The sequence below is a fragment of the Brachyistius frenatus genome, unplaced genomic scaffold, assembly GCF_029030835.1.
Source record: "Brachyistius frenatus isolate BFR_SWC_R1_liver_20210118 unplaced genomic scaffold, ASM2903083v1 Contig_99, whole genome shotgun sequence".
NCBI classification, from domain to species: domain Eukaryota; kingdom Metazoa; phylum Chordata; class Actinopteri; family Embiotocidae; genus Brachyistius; species Brachyistius frenatus.
In genome coordinates, this window is record NW_027210698.1 from 1256219 (window position 1) to 1283270 (window position 27052).

The 27052-nt window shown below is 41.0% G+C and overlaps 2 protein-coding genes across 7 annotated transcripts; one reads left to right on the forward strand and one right to left on the reverse strand.

The window, feature by feature from the left end:
• Positions 1-1150: 1150 nt before the first annotated feature.
• On the reverse strand, positions 1151-24678 carry hhatla (hedgehog acyltransferase like, a). Of its 5 annotated transcripts, none has more exons than XM_069711416.1 (13): positions 10425-10727; positions 9281-9447; positions 7906-7973; positions 7685-7798; positions 6286-6306; positions 5857-6051; positions 5371-5580; positions 4828-4999; positions 3866-4010; positions 3707-3742; positions 3417-3618; positions 2601-2742; positions 1151-2300 (listed from the first exon to the last, which is right to left on the reverse strand). In XM_069711416.1, exons 2-13 carry the CDS (start codon positions 9384-9386, stop codon positions 2161-2163), a joined length of 1551 nt encoding a protein of 516 aa, XP_069567517.1. In that variant the 5' UTR covers positions 9387-9447; positions 10425-10727; the 3' UTR covers positions 1151-2160. The 5 variants fall into 5 exon arrangements, with proteins under 5 accessions (XP_069567517.1, XP_069567516.1, XP_069567519.1 ...); XM_069711415.1 differs by having other exon boundaries at positions 9281-9408; positions 10425-10725; XM_069711418.1 differs by lacking the exon at positions 6286-6306 and having other exon boundaries at positions 9281-9408; positions 10425-10724.
• LOC138628395 (CTD small phosphatase-like protein) lies at positions 11645-26764 on the forward strand. Of its 2 annotated transcripts, XM_069711422.1 has the most exons (8): positions 11645-12285; positions 20253-20410; positions 20620-20652; positions 21709-21810; positions 22589-22645; positions 23052-23144; positions 23697-23882; positions 25009-26764. In XM_069711422.1, exons 1-8 carry the CDS (start codon positions 12210-12212, stop codon positions 25132-25134), a joined length of 831 nt encoding a protein of 276 aa, XP_069567523.1. In that variant the 5' UTR covers positions 11645-12209; the 3' UTR covers positions 25135-26764. The 2 variants fall into 2 exon arrangements, with proteins under 2 accessions (XP_069567523.1, XP_069567524.1); XM_069711423.1 differs by lacking the exon at positions 20620-20652.
• Positions 26765-27052: the final 288 nt, after the last annotated feature.

The following is a 27052-nucleotide window of genomic DNA, read 5'->3' on the forward strand; positions in this document are numbered from 1 at the left end:
CAACAGAAGTTCCTGCTAGACTAACAATTTTACATAATAAACTTCCCCTGACGCCAGAACTTAGCAAAAAACCTTAAAATGTCCTGTTGATTCACAGACCTCCCACAAACCTTTCTCATGTTACAAACTGTACAAGTGACACACTTTGCTATTTATTTTACTATAATTTACTACATCAATTGACAAAAGTTCCTAATTACTAATCAGCAGGTGTCACAGTCTATATACACCTGTTATTTTCATTAAAATCACCACAGTTCCTTACACTTAAAAAAATAAAAGATAATGAGAATTAAATTTCCAGTAATAAAACATTATAGATATATCAATTGCTTTACTATTATATAAACTTATATTATAACAACGCAGGTCCAATCAAAATGATTCAGATCAAATCAACTTGGTAATAAGTCATTGTTTTTATCATTCAGTCCATGTGGAATTAATTAGGATTTTGATACGTGCTTATATATGTTACGTGTACTGTATGTGTGTGGTACATCCCGAGTGATGAACAACACTGGCATCAACTGGATGAAAATGACTCCCTGGAGGAATGTGCTCGAGGACACACTACAGAGGTGGAAAAATTTAAAGATTCAATTAAATTCTGACCATGTGATATATTTCAACAAATGTCCCTGCCTTTTTAAGGACACATGACCAGGCCAATAAAAATAACAATGCAATCAGATGAGGGAATCTGTGTCCACTGTGGCCAAACTCTTCTAAACTAACAGTTGTCAATTTAAGGTTCATGGCAAGTAAATTCTTTGCCGACCTGGATGCCCTGGTCCCTTCACACCACTTGCAATCATCATAATCATTAAAGAGGCAACAAAATAAATTAGGGGATGAGGGAGATGTCATCACACCTGCGGGGGTTTTATTATTCTTAATGTTACCATGCACGTTGTAATATCAGCTTTGATCACCTTCGGTCAAACTGGGCCATCTTGTGGTGAAAGATGTCTCTCTAACAGACAAACCAGCTGATTCCCAACTCACTTGTCAAAAGCATTTATATCTATTCAAAGAAAATTAATTAAACTGTTTTCATGCAGACCATGCTCACCCATCCAAACAAACAACAACACATCCATTTTAATCCTCTCCACATACTGCAGCACAACAAACTGAATCGCGGAAGTGTCACTTCTGGATGAAACAAAACTTTATTTCAAGTCAAACGTTTGAAATGAACACCTTTAGATAAAACCCATAAAGTTCTCCTCCCTGCCAGCTGCACTGGAAACTCACAACAGGTTTTGGTGACAGGCAAAATAACACTGACCCATATTCCCTGCTGGGCCTGCTGCCTTTCATAGCAAACTGAGGGCCTGAATCATGTGAGAGAGGACGGAGGTACAGAAATACTACAGTAATCTCCAGTGGTCAAGATGGGGGCGGAGTAAAGAAGGCAGTTCTCAGTGACTGAACTACATTCAGTTATTTACCATCATAAGAGATGTAATACATTCTCAACAGTAAAATACAGTCGACTATCCGACTTGTATTTTTTCTTTGTGACAGTAGAGCAAATATACTGTACATTACAATCATCTGCAAGCTATGTGGAGGAGCTCCATGGTACCTTTTGATAGTTTTCTTTATTGCACTCTGCTTGTTGCAACATGATTTCAAGTTTTTCCAAGTTTGAACCCTTTCAGCATGATTAAAAACTGATGATGAGGGTCGAAGGCGTCTACAGCAACCTTAAGACACCATCTGACTAAAATGAACAGCAATGATGAAGATTTTAAAAAAGTAAGAATGTCAAAATTTGAGAAAAATCTAAAAGGACAAAACCACACAGAGCAAAGAGGCTCCTTAATAATACTGTATGTCCTTATATATAGTGTTAGGCATAGCATTGTGATTTTTTTTTTGGCAAGCTTATGATGTGCTAAACAAACTTTTGTTCAGATAAAGAACAAATACAAAATGGGTTTGTGCCAAAGGACGTGGCGGTTATCTCCAGCAAGTGCACTTGAGGACATTTCACTTTGCCTTTGCTTCTGACAGACAAAAGCAAAAACACCGGCTTGTGAAAAACATAGTTGGTGACTGGCTGTTACAGTCTGGTTCTGGTATAGTTCACAAGGCTGAGGGCGGAACCATGTGAGGGACCTGTTGACCATGAAGTCTGTGAAACTCTGATTATTCTGCCTTTTGTTTTCCATCTGCTGCCTTCACCGGCTCTGGATCGTCCAGCAGGGCTTGCTGACGCTCCCTCTCCTTCACCAGCTGCACACCGCAGTAGGTCACAAGCAACACGGAGAGGGTGGACAGAGGGAAACCTAAAGAGTACGGACACAGAGAGATCAAAAGAGGAAGAGGAGGGGAGAAGAGGAAGACGTAAGAACAGAAAAGTCAGATTTTAAAGGAGTGCGGCTCTCTTTGTGCTGAGTAGATGAACAACCCTTTTATCCTGTGTGACACAAAGCAACAAAGAGCATCGCTAAAGTCATGTGATCTCTGGAGGATGAAGCGCCCTGAGATGCTTTTGCTTTTGATATCTTTCTGTGTTTTTCTCATTTTGACTGGATCTGAGAGAAAAGCCTTATTTTACATTATGTAACACTCTTGTGGTTCCCCACCTTTGAAAATCAGTCTTCTGCCCACCATTTTGGCAAACTCCAAACTGTTCAGGGAGAGAACATTGTAGAGGATGATGGCCCAGAAGTTGGCAGCGTTGAACACACCACGGATCCTGCGTGACATGCCTTCACCCATAGCACCCTTGAAATGAGAAAGAAGACACACAGGTAAACCAGTAGCACTAAGTTAAACTCCAGTGGGGTAGGAACAAACATTTTATATGGTCGTATGGGTTGGAGGCAAGTGGCATCCCACTGTGACATCACCCACTGGTTTGTGTAACACTGTTTCCAAGCCTTCAGTCTGGCAATTTTGCACCACATTTGGACGAGCTGGGGAGGAACGAGGTGGATCCAACTGAGAACCCAATAACAATGTGCATGCCCGCCTTTACCTGAAACCTCACTGCACCCCATTCAGTCAAACCAGGCACAGCCCAAAGCATACCTCTCTTTGAGGCCTAATATCTAATTGATTATGGAATTTCCTTTAGAGGAACCACCAGGACACTGATCAGAAGGATTCAATAAAGCTACTGAGATCATCAAGACATGAGGAAAAAAATATTGACAGTATTTCAAGAAAGATTAAAAAGTTTATGAATAGGTGTCAGATGAAGCCATAGTTTTACTGTTGAGCCAGTCCCTGGTGGCACTCGGTGGTCCTCAGTTCCTTTAAGGCACTTCCAAATTGGCACAGCTTTTTAGACCCCAAGTCTTTTTAAAGTCTATGGTTGGAGGACTTGCTGATAAAATGCCAGTTTGACACTAAAAGCCTGATACATCTGCTGAAAGGGGGTCTTTATAATTTCTCACCTCAATGGTAGAAAATGGTGGAAGGGAGAAGAACTTGGCCACCCACAGCTCAAAGTTGAGGCCAAAGCAGTTGAAGAAGGACCAGATGTAAACCAGCTCACACGGGCCCAGCCACAAGGTGGTGATAGCAAAAGTGCAGATGGTTGCCAGCAGTTCTTTAAAGATTTTGTCATGATCTCCACCGATATAGTCATAAACATACCTGTAAAATTTTAACAGAAAGGATCAGAATCAACGTTTATTACCAGATTCTGTCATTTAAACCAAAGAATTTAAATCCAAACACTCACTTGCACAGCCAGTCATTGATGCCTCTGTCGAAGTGCCTGCAAAAGACAGAAATATTCCTTTGTGTGAATATTTTTACACAATTTCAAGGTTTAGCCGAGCAAAAGAAACTACACAGCGATGTATTGGGGTTGCACATAATTAGTGTGAGTCACACGTACGTCTCAGCGAAGACGTAGAGCATGGTGATACACTTGGGAGGTTGAGGAGGGTCCAGGTGATCCAGGGTAGCCACAGTGTTGATGACACCAAACATCACGGCTGCTTTCAACCAGTCATACACCAGGTTGGAATAAGCCAATCCACCTGCAAAGAAAAAGTCACATTGGTCATTAAATCTCAACTAAAGGTTCATGTTTGATAATTCTCTGATGTAGTGACTGTGCAGCGATATAAACAAAAGACAAATGTCGGGGAACAATAGAGGAGTTTTATCAGATCAGACTGTTATAATGTTCAATTACAAAGCCACATGAAAACATTGTGAATAATCAGTAGTAACATTATATTTTGCAAATTGTTGCAATGTTCAAGTATTTATTTAAAACTCGACAAAGAACAAAATTCCTGAAATAGCCATTTCGGTGTCACAGTAACGTGTGTAATACAGTACACTCATCAGTGCACTAGAGGATACTGTGTTGGTGTCACATTTTGCCTCACCTGGGATTGAAAAGTACACACACATGATCATCCAAGACAGAAGTCATGTGACAAAGTACAGAGTAAAAAGCCTGTATTGGGAGAAGGTTGAGGTTCACCTCAATCTGCCTGACGATCGCTCGCAGCTCGAGTCTTTACTGTGATTACAGTCTGGAAATCCTGTTCACATGAAGGTTTGCCACTTTGAAGGGCAGACCAATCAGGGACCAGTGGGCGTGGCTAAGTAAAGTGACATTGAAGAGTTCCAAAAATGGTCGAGGTGATAGAGTTTTCTGCCACAGCATACAGTATATGGTGGTCAATGACAATTGGTTAAAGGCTGCTCCAGAATTTTCCAAATGAACCCGAGGTCTCCGCTCATTAGGATGCAACGACTGGAAACAATCCTTAATAGAGTGTCGCCAGACCCATGTATTCATGCAGTGAATGAGGTATACAAGACTAATTGTTACTCACTCACCCAGACACCAGTCAGAGAGCTTAGAGACCAGCTTCATGTCACTGGGTATTGTCAGGATGTAAAGATAGTGGAAGAAGACATCCACCACCAGAATGACTCCCAGATGCAACAAGGCCTTGGTGGTGATGTTCCACATCTCCCTGTCCTTGCGGGTCAGCTGAGTGCTGTTAGCCTGTGGAACAAAACCTAGAAGTCATATAGAATAAAGGGCAATCCCAGTATATCATATGCAATAGATCAAATTAAATTGTGAAGTAATTCAATGACTTAATAGTTATGACACTAATAGATCACTAACCATGGCTGGATGGAGGTTAGGCCCAAAAAAGTATTTAAAATTAAATTCAAAAGGATTTAGAGCAACGACGCATGAAAAGTAGATTAAAGTAATTTAAAGTAAAGTGTAAATGGGCATAAAACATTTATTTTTCTGTCATTGCCCAGGCCTTTAACTTGTGTGTGGCTTTTACACAAGATTCTTATTCAATGTGCCATCATGAGTGACGACTAAATAGCACAGATAGCTCACTTTTCAGACCTCACCTGGGCATGATACTGGTCAAAAGTCATGATGGGTCCGAAGAAGAAGAACGGGAGGTAGAAGTTGTATTTCAACAGGTCAAAGAAGCTGTAATTGCCGTCCTTCTTCTCACAGTTCTCTAAGGCAAAACTCATACAGCGCATGATGCTGAAGCCGCAGCCTCCATAGAAGAGGATGTCTTGTAGGTCAAAAGAACCGGTCACCAGCGCTTCCTGCAGGGGAAACATCACACTAGTGTATGTGGAAAACTATGTGGCAAAATTTATTTCATAGAATTGTATGTTTATTATATGATTTGCGTAAATTAATATATATGACACGATATGCTTAAACATAATTTCATGTGTGTTCTGTATAGTGTATATTGATGCTTTTCTTTATCTATAAATTTGACAATACCACAAGGCAAACCTGTCCTTTAAATTCCCACAACTCATTTAAAATCAGGCATAAGAGCCTTCAGTGGAAATCTAAAGTCATCCACCTACCTGCCAGGAGTTATAGGGCTCCAGTTTGATGGAGGCCAGCGTGCACAGGCCTGCAGCAAAGCACATCCATTTTCTCTTGACCAGAGCAACGCTGTAGAGTATGATGCAGTGAGAAAGAACCAGAGCCATGAAGGTCCAGCCCATCGTCACCAGGACTGCCAAAACACCGTACACACCAAAGATCAAGGATCTGTGCTGTGGGTAAAAAAGGGGCCAGCATCAGCGGGACATCAGGACAAGAGATTTTAAAAGTATTCATACATTTAATGCAACTCATACAGTATGAAGAGTGGTGTTACTACCATTAACAATGGATACACTTTAGGATGGAATGATTAAATGCGTGGAATAGAAAATCTGTCCAGGTATCGATGGGTTAAATGAAACACATGACAAATGATATAAAATTCACAAGTTTATTAATGTTACCTTACATCCATCTATACCAATCTTCATTGTAAGCATGAAACAAAACAGAAAACATGTTTAAAACATAGTTTTAAATATGTCAATATATTCACAGAATAGAATCACTCCCATAAAATCTCAGTCTAACAGGATGCAACTCGTGCTCATGCATCAAGTCAATAATGTGTTAGACCTTGGGGTATAAATACAGGAACAGTATGATAATTGTTTTGCTCTGTACAATAGAATAGCATTTCATTGACTTAACTGAATTGAAGTATTTGCATAGCCCAAGGCCTACTGTACACACCAGTACAATGCGTGATATATATGTATACAACCCCGCTTCAAAAAAAGTTGAGACGCTGTGTAATATGTAAATAAAATCAGAATGGTTTGCAAATTACGTAAACCCATATTTAATTGAAAATATACCAAAGACAACATATCAAATGCTGAAACAGAGAAATGTTAATGTTTTTTGAAAAACGTGCTCATTTTGAATTTGATGTCAGCAACACATTCTAAAAAAAATTGGGAAATGTTTATTAGTGTGTTGCATCACCTCTTTCTTTTACAACACTCTGTAAACATCTGGGAACTGAGGAAACCACTTGCTGGAGTGAACAGTTCAGGATCTCCTTAGTCGTGTTTTATCACCATGGATCATCATGGATACGGAGTTTTAACCTGAATTTGTAGATGCAGCAATGACTTGGTTCACAGACGATGGTTTTCGGACGTATTCCTGAGCCCATCCAATGATTTTCACTCCAGAATTGTGTCTGTTTTTAATACTGTGGCGCCTGAGAGCCCAAAGATTAAAGAGATTTCTCCAGATTCTCTGAATCTTTTAAAGATATTATGTTCTGTTGATGATGAAATCCCCAAAGTCTTTTCAATTTTACGTTAAGCAACATTATTCCTAGATTGTTGCACTATTTGCCCGCGCAGTCTTTCACAGTGATGAACCCCTCCCCATGTTCACTGCTGAGAGACTGACATGTTGTCTATTTTCATAAAAATATGGGCTTACATGGTTTGTAAATCATTGCATTCTGTTTTGATTTACATTTTACACAGCGTCCCAACTTTTTTGGAAACGGGGTTGTACCACATACTGAATAAAATCTAATGATTGGCCTGAATGATTGGAGCAAAGCTTGTGTTCATTCACCAGTGCCAAACACACACACACACACACACACACACACACACACACACACACACACACACACACACACACACACACACACACACACACACACACACACACACACATACACATATATAATAAATAAATACACCAGAGTATATACAAACAAAAGAGATGTGCAATTCTACCCGTATGGAGTCAAAATGCAGCGCTATCTCATGAGCATTCACACTCTCCCTACAAGACGCACACACATGCACGCACCTTTGGAGCTATCAGAGTAAATATCTTGGCAAAGATCACATGACCGATGAGAGCAAAAAGGATATGATTGCGGAATGTAGAGAACCACATCACCCACTCGAAGTCTGCAACATCCTGTGGCAAAGAAAAATGTATTAGTACAACAAGACAGCCATTCGCTTATGGCATTTTCTGTAAAAAAACAAAAAAAACAAAAAAACACGTATGAGACAGGAACTTACCATTTTCCTGCCAACGTAATGCCATCCTGGTTTCACACTTTCTTTAAAGGCCTTTCTGTTTACATTATCTGAATAAAGAAGAGAAACCCCCCCCCAAAAAAAAAATTAAAAAAAAAAAAATGTAACAACTTCTGCATGCTGAGATGTGTTTAATCAATAAAGCAAACGGATTTGAAATCCTGGCAGAAGATTGTTTAGACTCAATGTTGGGGAATTTTAAGTCCCGGCTTTATTTTGGGGCATTTTTAAATCATCGTACTAGACCTCTGTAAGAAAAGGGTCCCGCAGGTAGCACAGTTTGAGCTGTTGGATTATTTTCATTGCATATTTCAGGTGTTAGAGGACATTTGGTCCATTTGATAACATCAAGTCTTACATAATACACTTATTGCGGGGCTTTCTATTTTTGAGGCAAATATCTACTCGTAATAATCTTGTTGTGGGAGATTAGTTTACTGTGTGACCTGAGCAAAACACAGAAATAATAAAGAAAAATAATAACAACTAAAATTAACATTGTAAAAATCAAAGCTAAAATAAAGGCAGTGGTGACGTTGGGACGTTCGGTGCTCAGCAACAAATGTGATTGGCACGTGCCCCCACAGCAGCTCCTCCAGCTTTGCCTGATTACACTAATGGCTGTGAAAAAGGATATCAGCATGTGAGGGTCAGTCAGGGAAAGCCTCTTACTTCTGGGAAAGCAGCCAGACTTCTATTACCAGTCTACAGGGCTACTGTAGCATGCAGACCTGAGCATTATTAATGCCCACAGATGGAGCAGCCATAAATGTTCATTTCAAGAGACGGGGAGTGAAGAAAAAGCCTCAGGCCAAGATGATGGCTGACAGCAGGACTCTGCCCTGCCAATCTGACAGCACGCACTGTGACGGACAGTACCAGTCACCACATTACACTCAGGCCATTCAGATCAGTACGTGAAGAAGCTGTAGTCTGAATACATGCAAAAAAAAAAGTGCATTATTTCACAATCAAGGGTTTGGGATTAGTTGGCTCTGTGTAACTTAGTATGAGACATCTACAGCAGGGAAATAATTAGAGAGTAAGTGGACCATCGTGGAATTGTCTTCATATTAATAAGAACATGCAAGGATCCCTTAGGGGAAGGCAGTCTGTTTTAATCTGCTTGATGAACTTTTTCTACACGGTTTTAGGTTAAATAGAGCACTGTTACAAATGAAGACTTTGCTTTTTGAGACTGTATTTAATAATACATTTATATTGTTACAACTCTTTCGGTGAAATTTATTTGTTTGACAGTGTTGAATTGGCTTTTTTTTTTTTTTTTTTTTAACTCTCTCTGAGCACTGACAGCGTATTTGTGCTTTGGACTTCTCTTGACAAGCCTCGCACTCACCACTTGAAGCTTCAAATATCCAACTGCCTGCCCATGTCAAGGCCCCGGCGAGCACGGCTGTGTAGAGATAGAGCTCATATCTGGGGAGGGCAGCCTTGATCCCCATGGTGGATCTGTACACTGGAGGCCTGACGGGTTGAAAAGCAATCAGCCACACAATATTAGACCTGAATGAGGGCAAACAGTATGAATGAAGGCAGATTCAAAGCAAAAAGGTCTAAAAATATGAGCAAGAAAGGTTAAAGGTTAGACTGATCCAATGTTTTGAGGGTGATTTTCTGATGTGATTGAAGGAAATTGTTAAGTTTTAGTTTTAGCTCTGAGACAATAGGCCAACAATGTGGGATCAGTACCACAAAATGTGACTATAAGTCATCAATATCAGTCAAATCCTGTAGATCCCCTTGACAACAAAGCATTTTAAAGTACAGCCCTCTGTGGAAAAAACAATTAAAAAAACCTATCCCCAGAAATACACTAGGCTGAATGTATATATTTCATGTGCCAACAGACATAAACACATGTTCCTCATGTCCGAAACAGACTAGGGTGTTTTAAGGAGGTGGCATTTTACTAATAAGCCTTTAGGATCGACAGGACCAGTGACTTAAATAGGACTGCAGAGCTCTGGCTCCTCGGAATCAGCACCGTCAGCTGCGCAACCCAACCTCTCCTTCCTATTATAGCTCTTGCAGTTGATCTGCTGTGCAGCAGGGCAGCTGCAGTGCTATGTGATCTGAGAGGCGCTGGGGACTCACTCCACAGAATTATTACCACTGACTGGAGTGACCAAGAATGGTGCATCGGAGTGAGAAAACAGACAACCAGTCACTTTCCAGGAGAGAATTACGCATGTGGTGCCTGGCTAGGTGTGCGTGTGCGTCAGGTTCATGTAGCGCACTTTGAGTTGAAGTTAAAAGAGTTGGACTAACTAAGTGTGGCAGCTCCATGCCGAGATGTAACCATGGCTATGCAGGACTCCAGCAAAGCGCTCTGAATACTAATTCAGGTTTACTGTTTCACTGCTCCACTCACACAGAGGCGATAACACACAGGCCTTTTACGTTGATTTCTAAGGTTACTCTTACATTTAACCCTTTCCATAGATTAAAAAAAAAAGAGAGAAAGACTTGTTTTCACTAACCTTGGATCCGCTTCACACTGTCAAGATGAGGGCAGCAGTGTTTACAGCCCGACTCTTCAATATATGAAAATAAAAGCGGGTTTACAGCAGGTTGTCTAATTCATTCGTCTTGTGGGGGTTTGCTGCTGCCGCTGCCTGCGATCACCAGCCTCGGCCAGTCAGGATGTTGCGGACTCAACGAAAGGAGGAGGAGGAGAAGGAGGAGGAGAAGCATTAGGGGGGGATATATTTATCCTTCACTACTGCACCGCAGCGAGGGGTGGTCCACGCCGAGCCCATCAGATCCTACTGGAGCGCAAAAACACTCTGGGACACTGATTAAAAATAAGGAGGAAATCAGTTGCATCAGTCAATAACAGCATCTACAGTATACAAGACATTATTTAAGTGCCAGTCAAAATCATGGATTAGACACATGCCAACAATACAAACGCCTCTGCAAATCTGTCATGTTCACCACACGGCAGCAACAGAAAGTAGGCTAATTATAATTATTGGATGAAGTTTTTTTTTTTTTTATTATTTTTTTATAAAGCTATACTTTATATAACTGGCATCAGAATAGGCTACAATATCATAAAGGCAATCATATCTGAGGATTTATTTATTTTTCCATAGTTTTGTATTCTTTTCTTTGGAAACAGCATCTCACCAGGTGATCCTAACTTTATATCTTAAAACACAAACACAATTAAAAATGTAACCTGGCTCGAAGCCGCCCACTCCAGCCCCCCACACACTGCGACTGATGTGGTTGAATCTAAATGCAGGCTGTATTCAGTCATTACGCACACAGGGTGTACGTCGAGCATCCCCCTAATCTAGACACTAGGTGGCGCTACAGCGTTTCAAAACAAACAAAAACAAAAACAAAAACTCCACCAAGAGGCAATGAACGCACATCAAAGGTTTTTTTTGGATGAAACATCAAGTATTCGCTCGGGATCATGTCCAGTCCTACAGCTTCACCATACAGTTACATTAAGTGGCATATTTATATGCATTTAAATATATATATATATATTTAATTTGTTTAATGCTGATAATAAAGAGTTGTGTTTGCGTGTGATCAACAGTAATTACAGGTCGATAGGAAGCTGGAGGAAGACGCGTCCAGCCAGCTGCGTGGGTTGAGTAACGGAGAAGCGAGCCCCCTCCTCCACCACCTCCCCCTCCTCCACCTCCTCCTCCACCTCCTCCTCCTCCCTCTCCGGGAGCCCTCCGCTTCAGAGGCGACTCCAAACACATAAAGCCTCCATGTTGCACAGTCAGTGAATGTAGGACCGGCAGATACGTGTGAACCATTTACCTAAAAACAAACAAACTTTAACGCTGAACCAACTCGCGCGTTGTTTCCGGACACCAACGACCCTCGTGCGGCTCTCCGCTGTTCACAGACTCGTTACAGACGTCACGTTGTTGACGACCGGAGCTAACGCGGCTAACGCGAGCTAACGCGCGGCTAACGCGCGGCGAACGCGCAGCTAACGCGGCGAGCTAACGCGGCGAACTTCAGTTAGTGAGCGTTTCAAACATCGGAGGTTTGTTTTTTTTAAATTATTTTTGTTGTTGTTTTGTTAGCCGCGCACGCTGCCCGTGTTGCCCGCAGACAAGACTTGTTCGGAGCGACGGTGGTGCTGGTGCGGGGAGCCGTCGATGACAGCCCGGGTCAGAGGACGGTTTCCTGCCGCTCACCGCGACCAGCTGGCTAACAACAGCTAGCACACGAAAAGCGAGCGCGAATAACATTGTGGGGAAACAAAAGAGGAACAACCACTCGTCTAAATGGACCACATGTCCATAATAACCCAAGTGTCCAACCCCAAGGAGGAGGAGATCATTTCCTTTAACCAGGAGAAAGGTAAGAACAAGTCCTGCTAGCTGGATGACTACTTTTCTCGACGCTAGCTCCAGTTCGCGCTTTGCTAGCTGCTGTGGTCGCGGACACTGGTTGCCTGCTGAGAAAAGTCCTCAAAACATGAGAACCTACGTGGATTAAAATCAATAAATACACTCTTTAAGTCCGCAACAAGTTCCCCAGAGAGGCCTGGTCACGGATAACTTAGCAAACTACGTTAACGCGTGTTTGCTAGCTGGACGCTGCGTCTTGGTTTTATCCCAATTAACGGAGGTTGTATTAATTAACATATTAACATAATATTATTATACTATTATATTATCATTACTATAATATTATACTATTATACAACACGAGCAGCGTCAGTCTCCGCTTATAAACACTGACACTTGTTTTGTGTTCAGGTTCGGCTGCACACGTTTTATGAAGGTACACGTGATTATTTATCACGACACCAACCAGAAGTTCACGATGGTTGAACAGAAAAAGTAAAAGTACCTGTTTATTCACTTTATCAGTCTGTTTATTCACTTTATCAGTCTGTTTATTCACTTTATCAGTCTGTTTATTCACTTTATCAGTCTGTTTATTCACTTTATCAGTCTGTTTATTCACTTTATCAGTCTGTTTAGTCACTTTGTTATCAGTCTGTCTGATTTAGTCAGTTTGTTATCAGTCTGTCTGATTTAGTCACTTTGTTATCAGTCTGTCTGATTTAGTCACTTTGTTATCAGTCTGTCTGATTTAGTCAGTTTGTTATCAGTCTGTCTGATTGACTCACTTTGTTATCTATCAGTCTGTCTGATTGAGTCACTTTGTTATCAGTCTGTTTGATTGAGTCACTTTGTTATCAGTCTGTTTGATTGAGTCACTTTGTTATCAGTCTGTCTGATTTAGTCACTTTGTTATCAGTCTGTTTGATTTAGTCACTTTGTTATCAGTCTGTCTGATTGAGTCACTTTGTTATCAGACTGTCTGATTGAGTCACTTTGTTATCAGTCTGTTTGATTGAGTCACTTTGTTATCAGTCTGTCTGATTTAGTCACTTTGTTATCAGTCTGTTTGATTTAGTCACTTTGTTATCAGTCTGTTTGATTGAGTCACTTTGTTATCTATCAGTCTGTTTGATTGAGTCACTTTGTTATCAGTCTGTTTGATTGAGTCACTTTGTTATCAGTCTGTCTGATTTAGTCACTTTGTTATCAGTCTGTTTGATTTAGTCACTTTGTTATCAGTCTGTCTGATTTAGTCACTTTGTTATCAGTCTGTCTGATTTAGTCACTTTGTTATCAGTCTGTCTGATTGAGTCACTTTGTTATCAGTCTATCTGATTTAGTCAGTTTGTTATCAGTCTGTCTGATTTAGTCACTTTGTTATCAGTCTGTTTGATTTAGTCACTTTGTTATCAGTCTGTTTGATTTAGTCACTTTGTTATCAGTCTGTTTGATTTAGTCACTTTGTTATCAGTCTGATTTAATTTAGTCACTTTGTTATCAGTCTGTCTGATTTAGTCACTTTGTTATCAGTCTGTCTGATTTAGTTTGGGATCTAAATACTGAAGCTGCTTTATCTCAGATTTTCTATTTCTTATGTATTCTCCCATAAAAATTAAAAAAAAAATCCCGTTAATAATAACACGTTTCTTTCCTTATCCCTACCAAAAATGCCTATTATCCAAATTATAATCATTATTATGATCTTCAGTTATAAATCTTTATTTATTTTATTTAAATCTCTTTTCAGCCAGCTCTGCAGCGGAAGTCAGATATTCACCTCTTCTGATGTCCGTTGATTCTGCAAACTCTCCGGGTCACTGCGGTCCGTGGGGTGTGTGTTAGTGTCACATCTCAAACCTCACGTCAGACCATCAGTAACGGGAGAACTTGTGCCTTTCAAACACAACAATGCATTTTCCCCAGAGGGTACAAAGGTATCCCTCAGTAACTACTATGGAGCCTATGTGACCTGAACATGTGTGGGCGTCACGGGAGATGATCATTGCAGGTATGTGGGGGTTGAGGGAGATTGTTACCGCAGGTGTGGGATGACAAAGGGATGATATAAAGCTTGATGTTATATTTCAGTGAACTTAGTATGAAGGTGCCCTCGTTTGAGAGACATGGGTACTATTTGGCCTTTTTATATGTCAAAATTTTGCAGCTTTTCTATCATATTGTACAACTCGACTTGGTTCTGGTACCAGGTACTTTTCTGGATTCCTATATCCCCTTTTGCAGATTGTGCCCCCTCAGTGTAGCTGTTTGTCATGGTGATATGTCTGTGATAGGCCAATATTAGACGATAAAATCAGCCAGGCGATAAATCGGTCGGGCTCTAATAGCAAGCTGCATGAAACGATGATGTCATTTTCCCTTTCTCAGTCGCCAAACAGAGGAACGCCTGCACATCATCAATTGACCAAGTGATGGTTCTTTGGGTTGCCATTAATCGAGTAGTCCAGTAAAAACAAATTTGCAGCCACTACGGTGGCTTGGTTAGTTGGTTTGTTCAGCTTGTCTCGTAGTCTGACTCTGTGTACAATGTTCTCGTGAACCTGCAATTGGTCGACTTTTCTAGGAGACATTCCTGTCTAACTGTGTGTTACCGTTTTACAACAAAAACCTCAGAGCTACCATCTAAAACACTGAAACCACAACCGGGGATCTGCAGTGTTTTCACATCTCTAATTACTATCAGCCCACCTGGAGCCTTGACAGAGGTGCTGGTAAACAATGCACCAGCTGCTATCCACAATATTAACCTGATGCATAACCAAATCAGTACACTTGAGTTGAACTGAGTTTTGGTGCTCAGAGGTTGTGTTATTGTCCTGGAAAAAAGTTTTCAGTAAAGTCATTTAGGGTCATAAAGTACGAGTACTGCTGAAATGATTAGTCGATAAAGTGGTTAGTTAAGAGGAAAATTCATCTGTTAATGGTTAAAAGGGTTTAAATGTTCCAGACAGTGTTATGTCTTCATAAAAGCAGATATATAATTTTCTTTGTAAATTAGATATTTAGTTTGGTCTTTTGAGCTGTTGGTCAGAGATTGTAAGTAAACGTAGCCACATTTTGGCTTTTTGACGTGGATTTGTCCTTATTTCTAGTCTACACAAATAATAGAAAGATTCATAGTTTAGTTCATATTTTTGTTGAGTAAGTGAATAGTGAAATATTTCTGTTGTTGTCTAGAGCTCAGGATTTGTTGTGTAACAGGTCGACTGTATGTCATATGACTTTTATCAGGGCCAAGAATCTGCGAATGTTTTTTTTTTTTTTTTTTTTAATATTTCATTCTTTGATCCAGGTCTTTGATTCAGCACATCTCGGTCAGAGACAGCAAGCCTGCTCGGGAAGTCTTGTAATTTACTGAACTCTGGTAATATTTAGTGTGATCTGAATTTATTTAACAACAGAGGAGTTTGAGTAGCAGCACTCGCACACTCGGCAGGAATTCACTGTTGTGCGTCGGGGTGATTTATGAAAATAACACTTAATGTTGGCCTGACTGAAGGAGTAGCCGGACACAGTTGAGTTACAGGAGGAAGTAAAGCTGTGATCTCGGTGTTTGTTTCCCACTGCTTCAATTTTCTCTTAAGAATGAGTCATACTGAATTCTTCATTGAGGCTAAACCAAATATTAGCATCATTATAGGAACTGCATGGCCATGTCCTTTCTCCCATTTGTTCTCCACAATATTAAAACAGCATTTGTTGAGTTTTTAGGTCACAGTGATGTGCTGGAATATGAACATGAATTTTAAAAGATCTGAATTAAAAAAAAAACAACAACAACAAATTACCAGATATAATATTTCTACACACTTTGTCATAATCAGAGTATCCAGCAGGCTTCTTTGCTTCATTCCCTGACTGCAAAACACAGTGGACCAATGACTTGACTGCTCCTTATCTATTGTGAATCACTTAAGGTCCCACCAGCTGTCCTAGAGGAATTTAATAGGTAGTCTTCCGTTGCTTGAACGGGCTCCAAACTGTCTGGACAAAAATTGACCACCTTTGCTCTTAATGTTGCTCTACTGGCCGTCTTACGACATGTGCCTGCCTCTTGCACTGGTTTGGCTGCCAAGCAGCAGCCTATATATAGACTTGCTGCCCTGTTGGCCGGGGCACCACTGACCTCGAGGCCAAGTATAACTACTTGCAGCGATGACAATGATCATTTTCTTCATTCTGACGGACATACTAAGCTTTAGTTAGGATAAAACAACTGTACATTTACAGAATGAGAACAAAGAGGCAGTGATCCTAGTGGGTCGTTTTTATTCTTGTTGGTATTATGAAGGATGTCGAGGGTTTCCCATTTTTAAAGTCATCCCTCTGTTGAGATTGTTGAACTTGGATCTTAATCAGTTCATATTCAGCATCTGTGAGCTGGATATGTGTCTTACATGGACCATTTACCCTTATGATAAATACTTTGCTCTAGTCATCGAATCCAAAATGGTTTTGAAGATTAATTCATGTGTGCTGACGTCCAGTGAGGACTACACGTGTTTTGCAAAATTTGTAAAAACAATATCCTTGATTAAGGAAATGAGAAGGACAATATTTCTGAAACAATGTACATTTCTTGTTTTATTTTTAAAAGGCTTTGTTATATAGTCTTCTTAAAAATATATTAATTTATTTTTGCATATTGTTCCCTGTTTAAAATGCATAACTTTTAATAATGTTGGGAATTAATAATAACTGAAGCAAAACAGCGGTTTTTGGAAAGAATAACGTGTTTCAATCATTTTTTTTATATTTTGTTGGTGGCTCTCTTTTTTACATTGGCATTTTTTATGTATATTGCACCTGTAATTATTAGAGTTATTATAACATTGGTTGTGATGGCAGAGATCCTCTAATGGTGGAAATTAAAGTTCCCACATTGTATGAATTTAGATTTCCATTTCTTTTTTGATTATATATCAGGTCTAGGCGCTATATATAAATACTGTAAAAGTGGCAAAGTGCTTGGTCCACACAGAAATGCACACAGCCTGTATTCATTTGAACTTCTGTAAGTTCATGTCAATATGTCCGTCCTCAGCACGGCTCAGTGTTCATCCTTTCATGTGGAAGAAAACATGAAGTGGCCATTCTGTTGCTGAGCTAGCAAGCCACAAACCCCAAGAACAGAGTCAGCCAATCGGAGGAGAGGATCGTTGATATCAATGTGCCTTAAAGACTCGGGAGACACTTCGGAGAGGAGATGTAAAGCTATGTTGAGATAATCTGTGGCACTTAAAACCACAAAAATATCTTCTCTTGAATATCAAGACGCATGTTAAAGTGTGAACTATTGGACCTTTTAAGGTGTGATCGCTGTGCTGCAGCCAAAATGCGTCAATACAAATTCCTCAAAGTTGATAAATGTTGTGTTTTGAGGTTGTGAATGCAGCTGTTTGTGTTGCTCCGTAAATTGTGTTCTTCTTCATGTGTGGCTTTTAAAATCATCAACAATCAACCATGTGGTCCTTTGCCACTGCTTCCATTTCCTCACACATCTTTTCTTGCTGTAATAAAGAGACGTGTCTTGAACGCTGATGGGAAGCCGACCATCATCATTTACAGATCGGCTTAGTAGAGTTTGTCTGGAGTTAAGTTGCGGTGATTAACTCAATTGGTGAGTGTCTACACTGACTGAACATATTGACCTGTAGAAAATTAGTCCTCGTGAAAGAGTTTTAGTGAAGCTCACTGCATCACCCGGGGAAAATGGAAAGCTTTGAGACTGCACTGCACTGCACATTGCAGGCAGTGTGGGAGTCATTAAGCTTCTCATTGTGCCGGACTAACCCTTTATCCAAGGCAACATGATGTGTCAGCAGTCCCAGACCCACCTATGAGTCCAAGATACAACATCCACTCCTCAGCTCTAGAGACAGGTGACTGATTCTCGGTACGCTGTTCTCAGTCAGACCTCTTGTTATAACTGTTGTCACGCCTACAGATACAAGGTTTGTTGTGTGTTTATATTACACGGGGAACAATTTGCAGCAACCAATAAATGCTTATCTTTTTATTTGTGTTATGAAAGCTTGGAGCTTGTTCTGAGAAAGCTGTAACTAGAACCTTAATTAATTCATCAGAGTTGACCCTGTCATTAGTGATTATGACCCTCTATCCACCCCCAGGTGATTGTTGGAGACCCACTCCTGCTCTGTGCATGACTGAGTCGTCCTGTGGAACTTTCTGAGGGTTTTTGTGCAGGAATCATTACCGTGGCTGATTGTAGTGATGAGTCACAGGAAGCTGACAACAGCCATCCTGTCCCAGATTCACAGAGCACAGCTGAAATGAAAAGACAAAGTCCAGTAAAAGAAAAAAAGAAGTTGTGTGGTGCTGATTGGGTTATTTTTAGATGAAAACAAAGCTTATTGGGTCCAGGATGATCATCTTGCAGCGTTGCTTTCCAACTAAAACAAAGGACAACATAAGGAACAATGTGGTCCATTTTTCTTTGGGATTGTTTCCAACTGCTTCAGAAATCGTATATTTTCATGCTGGTGATATTCCCAAACAAATCTCGAGATCAGTTTACTGCTGTGGTATTTGGTGGTTGTTGCCGTGTTATGTAAAGGTTTGGTATTTTCCAGAAGAATGGGACACATGGTCCCTTTTATACTCTGAAAACATTTAGCAACATCAGAAATTACAAGTGCTTTGGTTTGAAGTTGCTTAGAGTCATCAGTTTTAATGTAATTTTACAAATTAATGGATGCATATTGTGCTTAACTTGTGTTTGAGTGAGGGAGTGTATGACACTGATAAGATATAGTCTAAATACCCAGCACAGCATGCCCTCGCTTTAGCTTTAATTAGCATTACTGGAAGTCAGTGATAGAAGGAAATAAAGAGAGATACTGGGGAGTGTTTCAAGTAGCTGTGACATGTCGTTGCTCTCAGTGTCTGATACCTTTTCTGCATGAATGATATTGCACTGAATTCATCTTTTTCAAACTGATTGTGTGGTAACATCACATTATGTGATGCAAAATAAATATTTCGTTAGAAAAACACAGTCCAATCTTGATTATAATATTATATTTGTAAGGGTTGTGTAAAGTTTGTTGCCTTGACTGCTGGTGTACTAGCTTCTTTTCTTCTGGCCCAGTGTTTCCTGTGACACATGTCTAATGGATATTATTTAAGGTCAGGAGTACAAAGTGGCAAAATATCAAGATGCCAGAAGACATGACATAATGCTATTTGCTCTTCACTGGTCTTCAGTTGCAAAAGCATTCTGGTGGGGTTACCGGGAGGGAGGGGGACTAATGGGTGGAGAGGAATGCAGCCTTGTATAGGCTCTGTGGGCTCTGAGGACCTCCCACCTCCCCCTCTCCTCCTCTCTCGTGCATGTCCAGGCTGCTTCAGTCACTCACCTGCCAGCTGAAACGTGGGAGGGAAACGTAAGCGAGCTTTTAAAATGGAGGCTCCCAGGCCAATCGGGTCACGGGAGCCACAACAGAGAGGAAAAAGGAGGAGGGGGGAGTGTGTGGCTTCCAACTTGTCACTATTAATAAAAGTCCAGCGTCTGATTTAGGCCCTGCTTCCTGGTCCAGGAATGAGGGGCGATTTGCAACCGGAGCGGCGTATTCTCTGAACTGTCCCTGTGTGTGACTGATGAGGTCACCCGACCAGCCGAGTTATTTTCTGATCGGTGCTTCTGCCATGTCTGGTCAACCAAACCAGCACCAATGCCATTTAATCACACTGTCAAGGTGTCACCTATCGCTGTGACACAGTGTCGCTCCATCCACTGTGGTCACTTGAGGAAAAAACTGTGATGAGTTTGTTCCCTGTTATTCAAGCAGCATCCACACCTTCGCATCACCAATCACCAAACGTAAACACGTCACAGCTTCATCCTGCAGTGTTTTCACCGTAGAACATCCGTTTTCATATCCACTTGTTTACCCTGCGTTATTCCACCCCCTCTTTTTTTTTTTGTTTTGACAGCGTCCCAGTCAAACAGCAGCCTCAAGAAGCAGAGGAGCCGCAGCATCTTCAGCACATTCTTCTGCTGCTTCCGCGACTACAATGTGGAGCCGCCAGCCGCCAACACCAACACCAGCTCCCTGCCTCCACCTATCGAGGAGAACGGTTCGCCTCCCAAGGTGAGCTGCTGCCGCCTCGGCGCTAAACACGCTAATCGGACTCCAGAAATATTAGTCTGCAGGTGTTTTTCATCTGTTGTAAACTTCTGTTTGCGTGAATAGCGTTGTCTCTTTGTTTTATCTCTGTGGACCCTATTTTCCGTTTTGTTTGTTTTTTGTTCTCCTTCCTACCCCTCACCTTGTGCGTGTCTATCTCTCCTGTATTGTAGTGTGACCAGGTCGAGGTCATCCCTGTCCCTAGTGTATGTATTGCCTTTTTTTTTTCTTTTTCTTTTCGCATGCAGGCTGAGTGGGCTGCTGCTGGCACATCCTGTCTGTGTGGGTTCCAGCGCTCCTCAGAGAGCTCGAGCTCTGCTACTGTACTGCGGTTCATTTTCAGCCGATCGCAGCTCTGACTGTGTGGAGCGTGTTATGTGCACCTATGGGTTTAGATGAAGCCTCAGTGCTTGATCTGCATGAGTGACACTCAGTGGTTTGTATGGTTTCAAAAATACTGTGACACTAATTGTCTTAACAATTTCAAGTTTCAAACTTTCAGCTAATCGCTTCAACGCAAGAAGTAAAGCCATTTATTGTGCTACTTATCCATGCAGTTGAATTATGCAGAATTAAATCCACACTCGCTCCTAGTCTTTAGGTTTGTGTCCTCAACAAAGAGCTGAAACTAACTCATCTTGGACTTGGATGTGATCTGGTAATTTGTGGTCAGGCCAACAAGTTGGTCAGATCAGTGACTGTATGTAGCTCCGACCATCTAATTTAACACGACACTGTTCCTGCACTGAGACACGTCACTTCATCGCATCATGTTCATACATACATTTAAAGTTGGCATTTTCAAACTTAGCAGCTTTAAGTTTGAGTGATCTCATTGAGACTAAAACTTCTCTGCAGCAGCCGCTAACCTTTGCATGGCCTTTTTCTGTAAGAAAAGTTTCATTTAATCTCCACAGATGGGACAAAGATCTGTGGGGATTTAAGATAGCGTTACTTTCTCTGAGTCTCTGGCTGCAGCCGGAGGATGTCCACTGGTGAGGAATATAAGACGGTGTCGTTTTGAAGCTTTGGGTTTATTTTAACTCATCATTTTAGACGCGGCTCGATCTCGGTTCCTTTGTTGCTCATGAAAATGCTCCGTCCTAACATGGTTCCTTTTTTTTTTTTGCTCAGCCCTACACATTGCTTTTTGCAAAGCATGTGTTCTCTATCTCTCTGTTTATCTCTGCCTGTCCATCTCTCTCATATCCTGTCACTGTCCATCAGTGTATCTGACATTATGCGCCTCGTCCTCCCTGCAGCCACCAGCCAAATACCTCCTGCCAGAGATGAAAATATCTGACTATGGCAAAAAGTGTGTGGTGATCGACTTGGACGAAACACTCGTCCACAGCTCATTTAAGGTGAGAAGAGACTAAAACCTAAATTTAGGTTTACTATTGATGTCTGATTTAGTGTGAGTTGTCTAGTGCTTTTCATTTTTAAACCAACCAGCGGCCGTGCTATTTTTTATTTCTTGGCTTTAAAAAAAAGCTGCAGTTTGTAAATGGAAATCAAAAAATATCACTTCCCAGTGTAGCCAAAAACACAAGTGACTTTTCCTTTTGCACTTTGCACTGAGAATAATACATATTGTATCATTACCTTCATCTTTGTCTTCATATCCAAAGCTCAGCGAATAATTTAAATGGCGTCAAAGCTGTTTAGGGTCTGTAATATTACGGTGTAAACAAAGCAACGAGAGGAGCAGGTGGCCGATGATGTGCTGTACAAAGAACAATGGCAATATTACATTCCTGATTAAGTACAGGATTGTAACAGGAAAGACAGAAGGCCAGCCTCATGTTGGCAACCAGCTGCAGTTCATACAATTTCTCCTTAATAAGCATTATCATGTGTAAAAAGTTCTCTAAAGTGCAGAAGTAGAAAGGTTTTATTACACTTCAAAACATCGTGTGTGTAGACCCCCTTTTTAACTTCTGTGAGGACGATCCCATCACTGCATCTAGGAGAGGGCTGTTTGTCCAAAAAATAGAGACACTCATTATTTTCTTCTTGTTGGGCTTTTGATTTGTGATTTTGAGTTTTAGTGTTACGAGCAGGACCTCTGCTGGTCAGTGCAGGTACTGCACCAACAGTTTGAATGGCACCAATAAGTTGTTGTGTTGTTTCTCCTCACAGCCCATCAGTAATGCTGATTTCATTGTCCCAGTGGAGATCGATGGTACCGTTCATCAGGTATTGCACGCAACCAATAAAAAAAAATGTTTGTGTGTGAAATAGATCTTCTTCTTTTTTTTGTATTATTCCATTGTGTTCCTATGAGAAGACCGTGAAGAAACTTGGCTGTTATCCAGTTCAAGTAATCCAGGATAGGCTGTGTGTATCCTGGTTGGCCTATTCATGATTACTTGCACTGGGTGGCAGCCACTGGGCCAAGAGAGGGAGCATCGAAACCGTCAGTGAGATGGTGTCGACCAGCTGAGGAGGTTTTGATGTGAGAAGCAGGAATTCTCAGTCGTGTTCTTGTGTGCAACATCCTGCCGTCTTAGAGCTGCTTTACTGCTGTTGTCCTCACAGAATTTGTACTTCCAGTGTTTTTCTGACACTGGACCTGGTCTAAAGCTTGTGATCTGTCCTGCAGGTGTATGTGCTGAAAAGACCCCACGTGGACGAGTTTCTTCAAAAGATGGGAGAGCTCTTCGAATGTGTGCTCTTTACGGCCAGTCTTGCCAAGGTGCGTTCACAAGCGCTTCCTGTTCTGACGTGGTTTTGGTTGCAAACCAGGGACACCTGTGGCTCTATGAGCAACGTTTTCTATTTATGACTTTCCATCTGCTTTTCATCTTTCATCCTACACCCTGAATTTTCACACATCCTCTGCTTCGCTCTGCATCTGTCTCTCTCGTATCTTAGCCAATATTGCGTGGGTAAGTGGGATGAATGAGGCTCCGAAATAACCGTGTTACGTCACTAATACTTCTGTAGTATTAAATAATTCCTCGTACTGCCTTCCAAGCTAGGAGTCGGTGCTTTGTTGTGTGATAGAGTAGTATCTCCCGAGGCATCTTCCCTGTTAGGTAAACACAGTTATGAAGGACAACGTGCTTTGAGTAGTGTAGCATTTAGCAAGTGCTTCTGTTTCTAGTTGAGTTGTACGACCCGACAGATGTGCTTCAGAACAAGCAAAACTCAAATAGCACCATTATGTTTGTTGCTGTTGTTGGCAGTGAAATTTAGGAACCGTATTTATGGCAGTGTAACGTGCTTGTGTGTTTGGCTCGGACAGTATGCAGACCCTGTGGCAGACCTGCTGGACCAGTGGGGCGTGTTCAGAGAGCGGCTCTTCAGAGAATCCTGCGTTTTTCACCGAGGGAACTACGTGAAAGACCTCAGCCGGCTGGGCCGAGAGCTCAGCAACGTTATCATCGTTGACAATTCCCCCGCCTCTTACATTTTCCATCCAGAAAATGCTGTAAGTTCCTCAATAATCTCTTAATAACTTAATATATTTGTTACAGTCAGAGCTGCATCCGTCAGCCTCCCCGTGTTTCTATATTCACATCGTTTTTCTCAAATACTAGTTTACTTTTCTTAACATGACGACAAATTTCTGGACAATAATATTTTCAAAAAACTTTTTTTTTTTTGTATGGTAGAAGTTTTTTTTAAATATAGAAGTGAAGCTGCATGTCCTCATCTCCTCCCTCTCTGCCTTCACAGAAAAATGTAAATACATGTCCTTTAATGTTCTACCTGCTGTAGAACAGGGCTATTAAAATCTCCGTGCACACTGAAAACTAATAAGGGAACATGAGAGGAGTATTTTTTTTTACCTATGGATTAGTATTATAAAATTTTGGAAGTCATTAAATTGTAAAAAAAAAAAAAAAAAAAAAAAAAATTATAATTAATGCATTGTCTTGCCTTATAAAATATATTTCCCTTGTGCACCGGTGCCTGATAATAACTTGTTACTACTACTGGAAAGTGTCGATAATGGACCTAAAATCTGTTTGCCAGCTGCTATGAAGAGGAACAACAGAAGAAGAAAAAGAACACATTACTACCATAGAAGGTTTATAAAGATGAACATACCCGGAGAGCAGATAGGTTGCAGGTAGGCTTGAGTGCCGCTGTGTCCTCGGGTTCTCTGATAAATCCACTCATTACTCCTTCTCAGCTCCACGCTCCCATCCAAATACAATCACGTCTGGCTCCAAAAAAAACAACAAAAAAAACAAGTTGGTGATGGCCGAGCAAATATCATTTCTAGAATGTGCCTCTTAAAATGCATGAAACTCAACAATAAAATACACCAACAGCACGAGACACAAAACAAATGCACAAAATTCAAACCACTTATAAACTGATAGAACAAAATGACCATAAAACAACTAAATTATTCATTAGTAAGTAACTGATCCTCTTTAAAGTATGTTTAATCCATTTAATCCCTGGTTCAAATGATTGAAAAACCCATTCAGTTCTTTTTTGATAACTTTGCTCCGACCAAATGTTTAAACGCAGCGGTAAGTCTGAAAGAGAAAGTCTTACTGATGGAAAAGTGAAGTGTGTGTCTCCTGTCTCCTGTCTCCCAGGTCCCAGTCCAGTCCTGGTTCGACGACATGAATGACACAGAACTCCTGGACCTGCTGCCTTTCTTTGAGGGAATCAGCAAAGAAGAAGAGGTTTACGGAGTCCTGCAGAATCTGAGAGGCAGGTAGCAGGACACACCACGGCGCCGCCTGTGCTCTCCATCCTCCTCTCGTGTCGATCTCTGCCCCCCCACCCCTCTACAACCACACCTCTCAGACTCAGGCAGATCCTCCCACACGCACCCCCCTCCTGCGTCTGCCCCAAGAGGGGAGGTGGACGCCTCGGAGTAAGTCTCACTGTGGAAACCTTCATGTCCACCCTGTCTCTGCTCTCATCTCCTGGTGACCTGGCTGCCTTCTGAGTGCCATCAGAAAAAACAAACAAACACTTCATATCCCAGGAGCACTGTGTCTCACAAACAACACACCAGAAAGCATAAGGAGAAGTTGATAATATCTGGGACAAAATACTAAGAGGAACGAACTCTGGTCTTTATTTTCAAATCAAAGTTTTACTATTTGGTGAAGTGCTTATTTTAAAACCAAAACCAAAACAAAAAAAAACCCAACATCTCTTTGTCCGAGACTTCGTTTGTGGTCACACACAAAAGTCTGAACAGATTTTGTCCTCATATTGTTGCTATGCAGGCAGTTTCTGGTAGTAGAAAGGACTGTGATTCTCTTTTCTTACTGAATGAAGTGCCTTGTGTGAATGTTGTTTCTATGGGGAAATATTTTGTACATGGCATATTTCCAGAGTACTACAGTCTTTTCACACACGATATGCTTTAAAGTGGACACAGAAGTATCTTTATATAAAGGTTTGACTTCACTTTAATTTTGTTTTTTTGATCATCTGGGAAATTGTCTCAGTATTCCTGTGTTGTTCCCAGTATGCTTGTGCCATTATATAGATGTGACTTTGTTTCTTTCTGCTTTCATTTAACTTAGAGCTAGTTCATTTGTTTCAGGCAGAGTACGTTTGCAGTAGTGAACTTCACATCCCACCTGCAAGTACAGTAGTTCTTTGTGTTTGATTTATTTTTCTGTCACGTGACTCCCCCAGTCTCTTTTTATTATTTGCCAAATAAGGAAAATATTTTTTTTAACAGGCTTCATATCTTTACCGGGGGTCGAGTTCAAAACTGTTAAACCATTAGTTGTAACTATAGCTTTCTAGTTTTTTTTTCTTTTGACAAGTAGATGTCAAACTCATTGTTTTGTTTTTAATGTTAGCAGATGTTATGCTCATCAGACAGCTAGCTTTTAGCTTTCTTTTGTCGGCACACGAGCGGTGCAGCTTCACCCTGAATGGGATGATCTTTCTCTAAAATTGTACACATTTGCAAAGGCGTCCTTGTTGTTGTTGTTGTTGTTGTTCAAATGGTCTGGGATCTTCCAGCAAATGGGTCGAGTGCCATGTTTTTTTTGTGTTTTTTTTTTTCATGACATTAGTGTCTTTAGGGAATAGAGCTTAGTGCGGGGATCCAGTCGGGACAGTGTTAAAATCACACCACTTTCCTGATTTACATGAGGCGACGGCCAGGCCTCGTCCAACCCTGGTGTAAAAACCAAAGGAGACCACGTGGGGTGTTTATCTTCCCAGACTTCTTTTGTGTTTGTTTGTTTTCTAACTGCTCTTCACCTCAGTGCCTACGTTTGAGAGGAGCCCAGCAAACCGAATGCTGCAACATTAGCTACCATGGCAATAACCTTTTTCCAGGGGGAGTTTCCATCCCAGCTGTTTGGTTAGGGAGGGAGGGGGGGTTTCCATAGCATTTGACAAAGCTAACCAGAAGTTTATTCACAGGAAAGTTGGTCTGGTTATTATAGTGGCTTTCAGTGTCAATGAAAGAACCTTGAAACATACATTTTTCACATTATTCGATTCAAAAACTGGACATATATATTTTATAATTTGATCCTTTTTGGAGAAAACGAACATCAGTGTCAGAATGATCTTTTGTTCAAATTTAAAACGCTGAAACAACTTGAACGTTGCCTCGTCTGTTTCCGTAACAACGATGCGTTGTTAGCAACATTGCCA

Coding starts and splice junctions, on each gene's coding strand:
- hhatla (XM_069711416.1), bottom strand. CDS start 9,386: ATGGGGATCAAGGCTGCCCTCCCCAGATATGAGCTCTATCTCTACACA. Junction 6,307..7,684: donor TTACTCTGATAGCTCCAAAG/GTGCGTGCATGT, acceptor CTTACAATGAAG/ATTGGTATAGATGGATGTAA. Junction 6,052..6,285: donor TTGGTATAGATGGATGTAAG/GTAACATTAATA, acceptor TTTTACCCACAG/CACAGATCCTTGATCTTTGG.
- LOC138628395 (XM_069711422.1), top strand. CDS start 12,210: ATGGACCACATGTCCATAATAACCCAAGTGTCCAACCCCAAGGAGGAG. Junction 20,411..20,619: donor AGAACGGTTCGCCTCCCAAG/GTGAGCTGCTGC, acceptor CCTGTATTGTAG/TGTGACCAGGTCGAGGTCAT. Junction 20,653..21,708: donor AGGTCATCCCTGTCCCTAGT/GTATGTATTGCC, acceptor TCCTCCCTGCAG/CCACCAGCCAAATACCTCCT.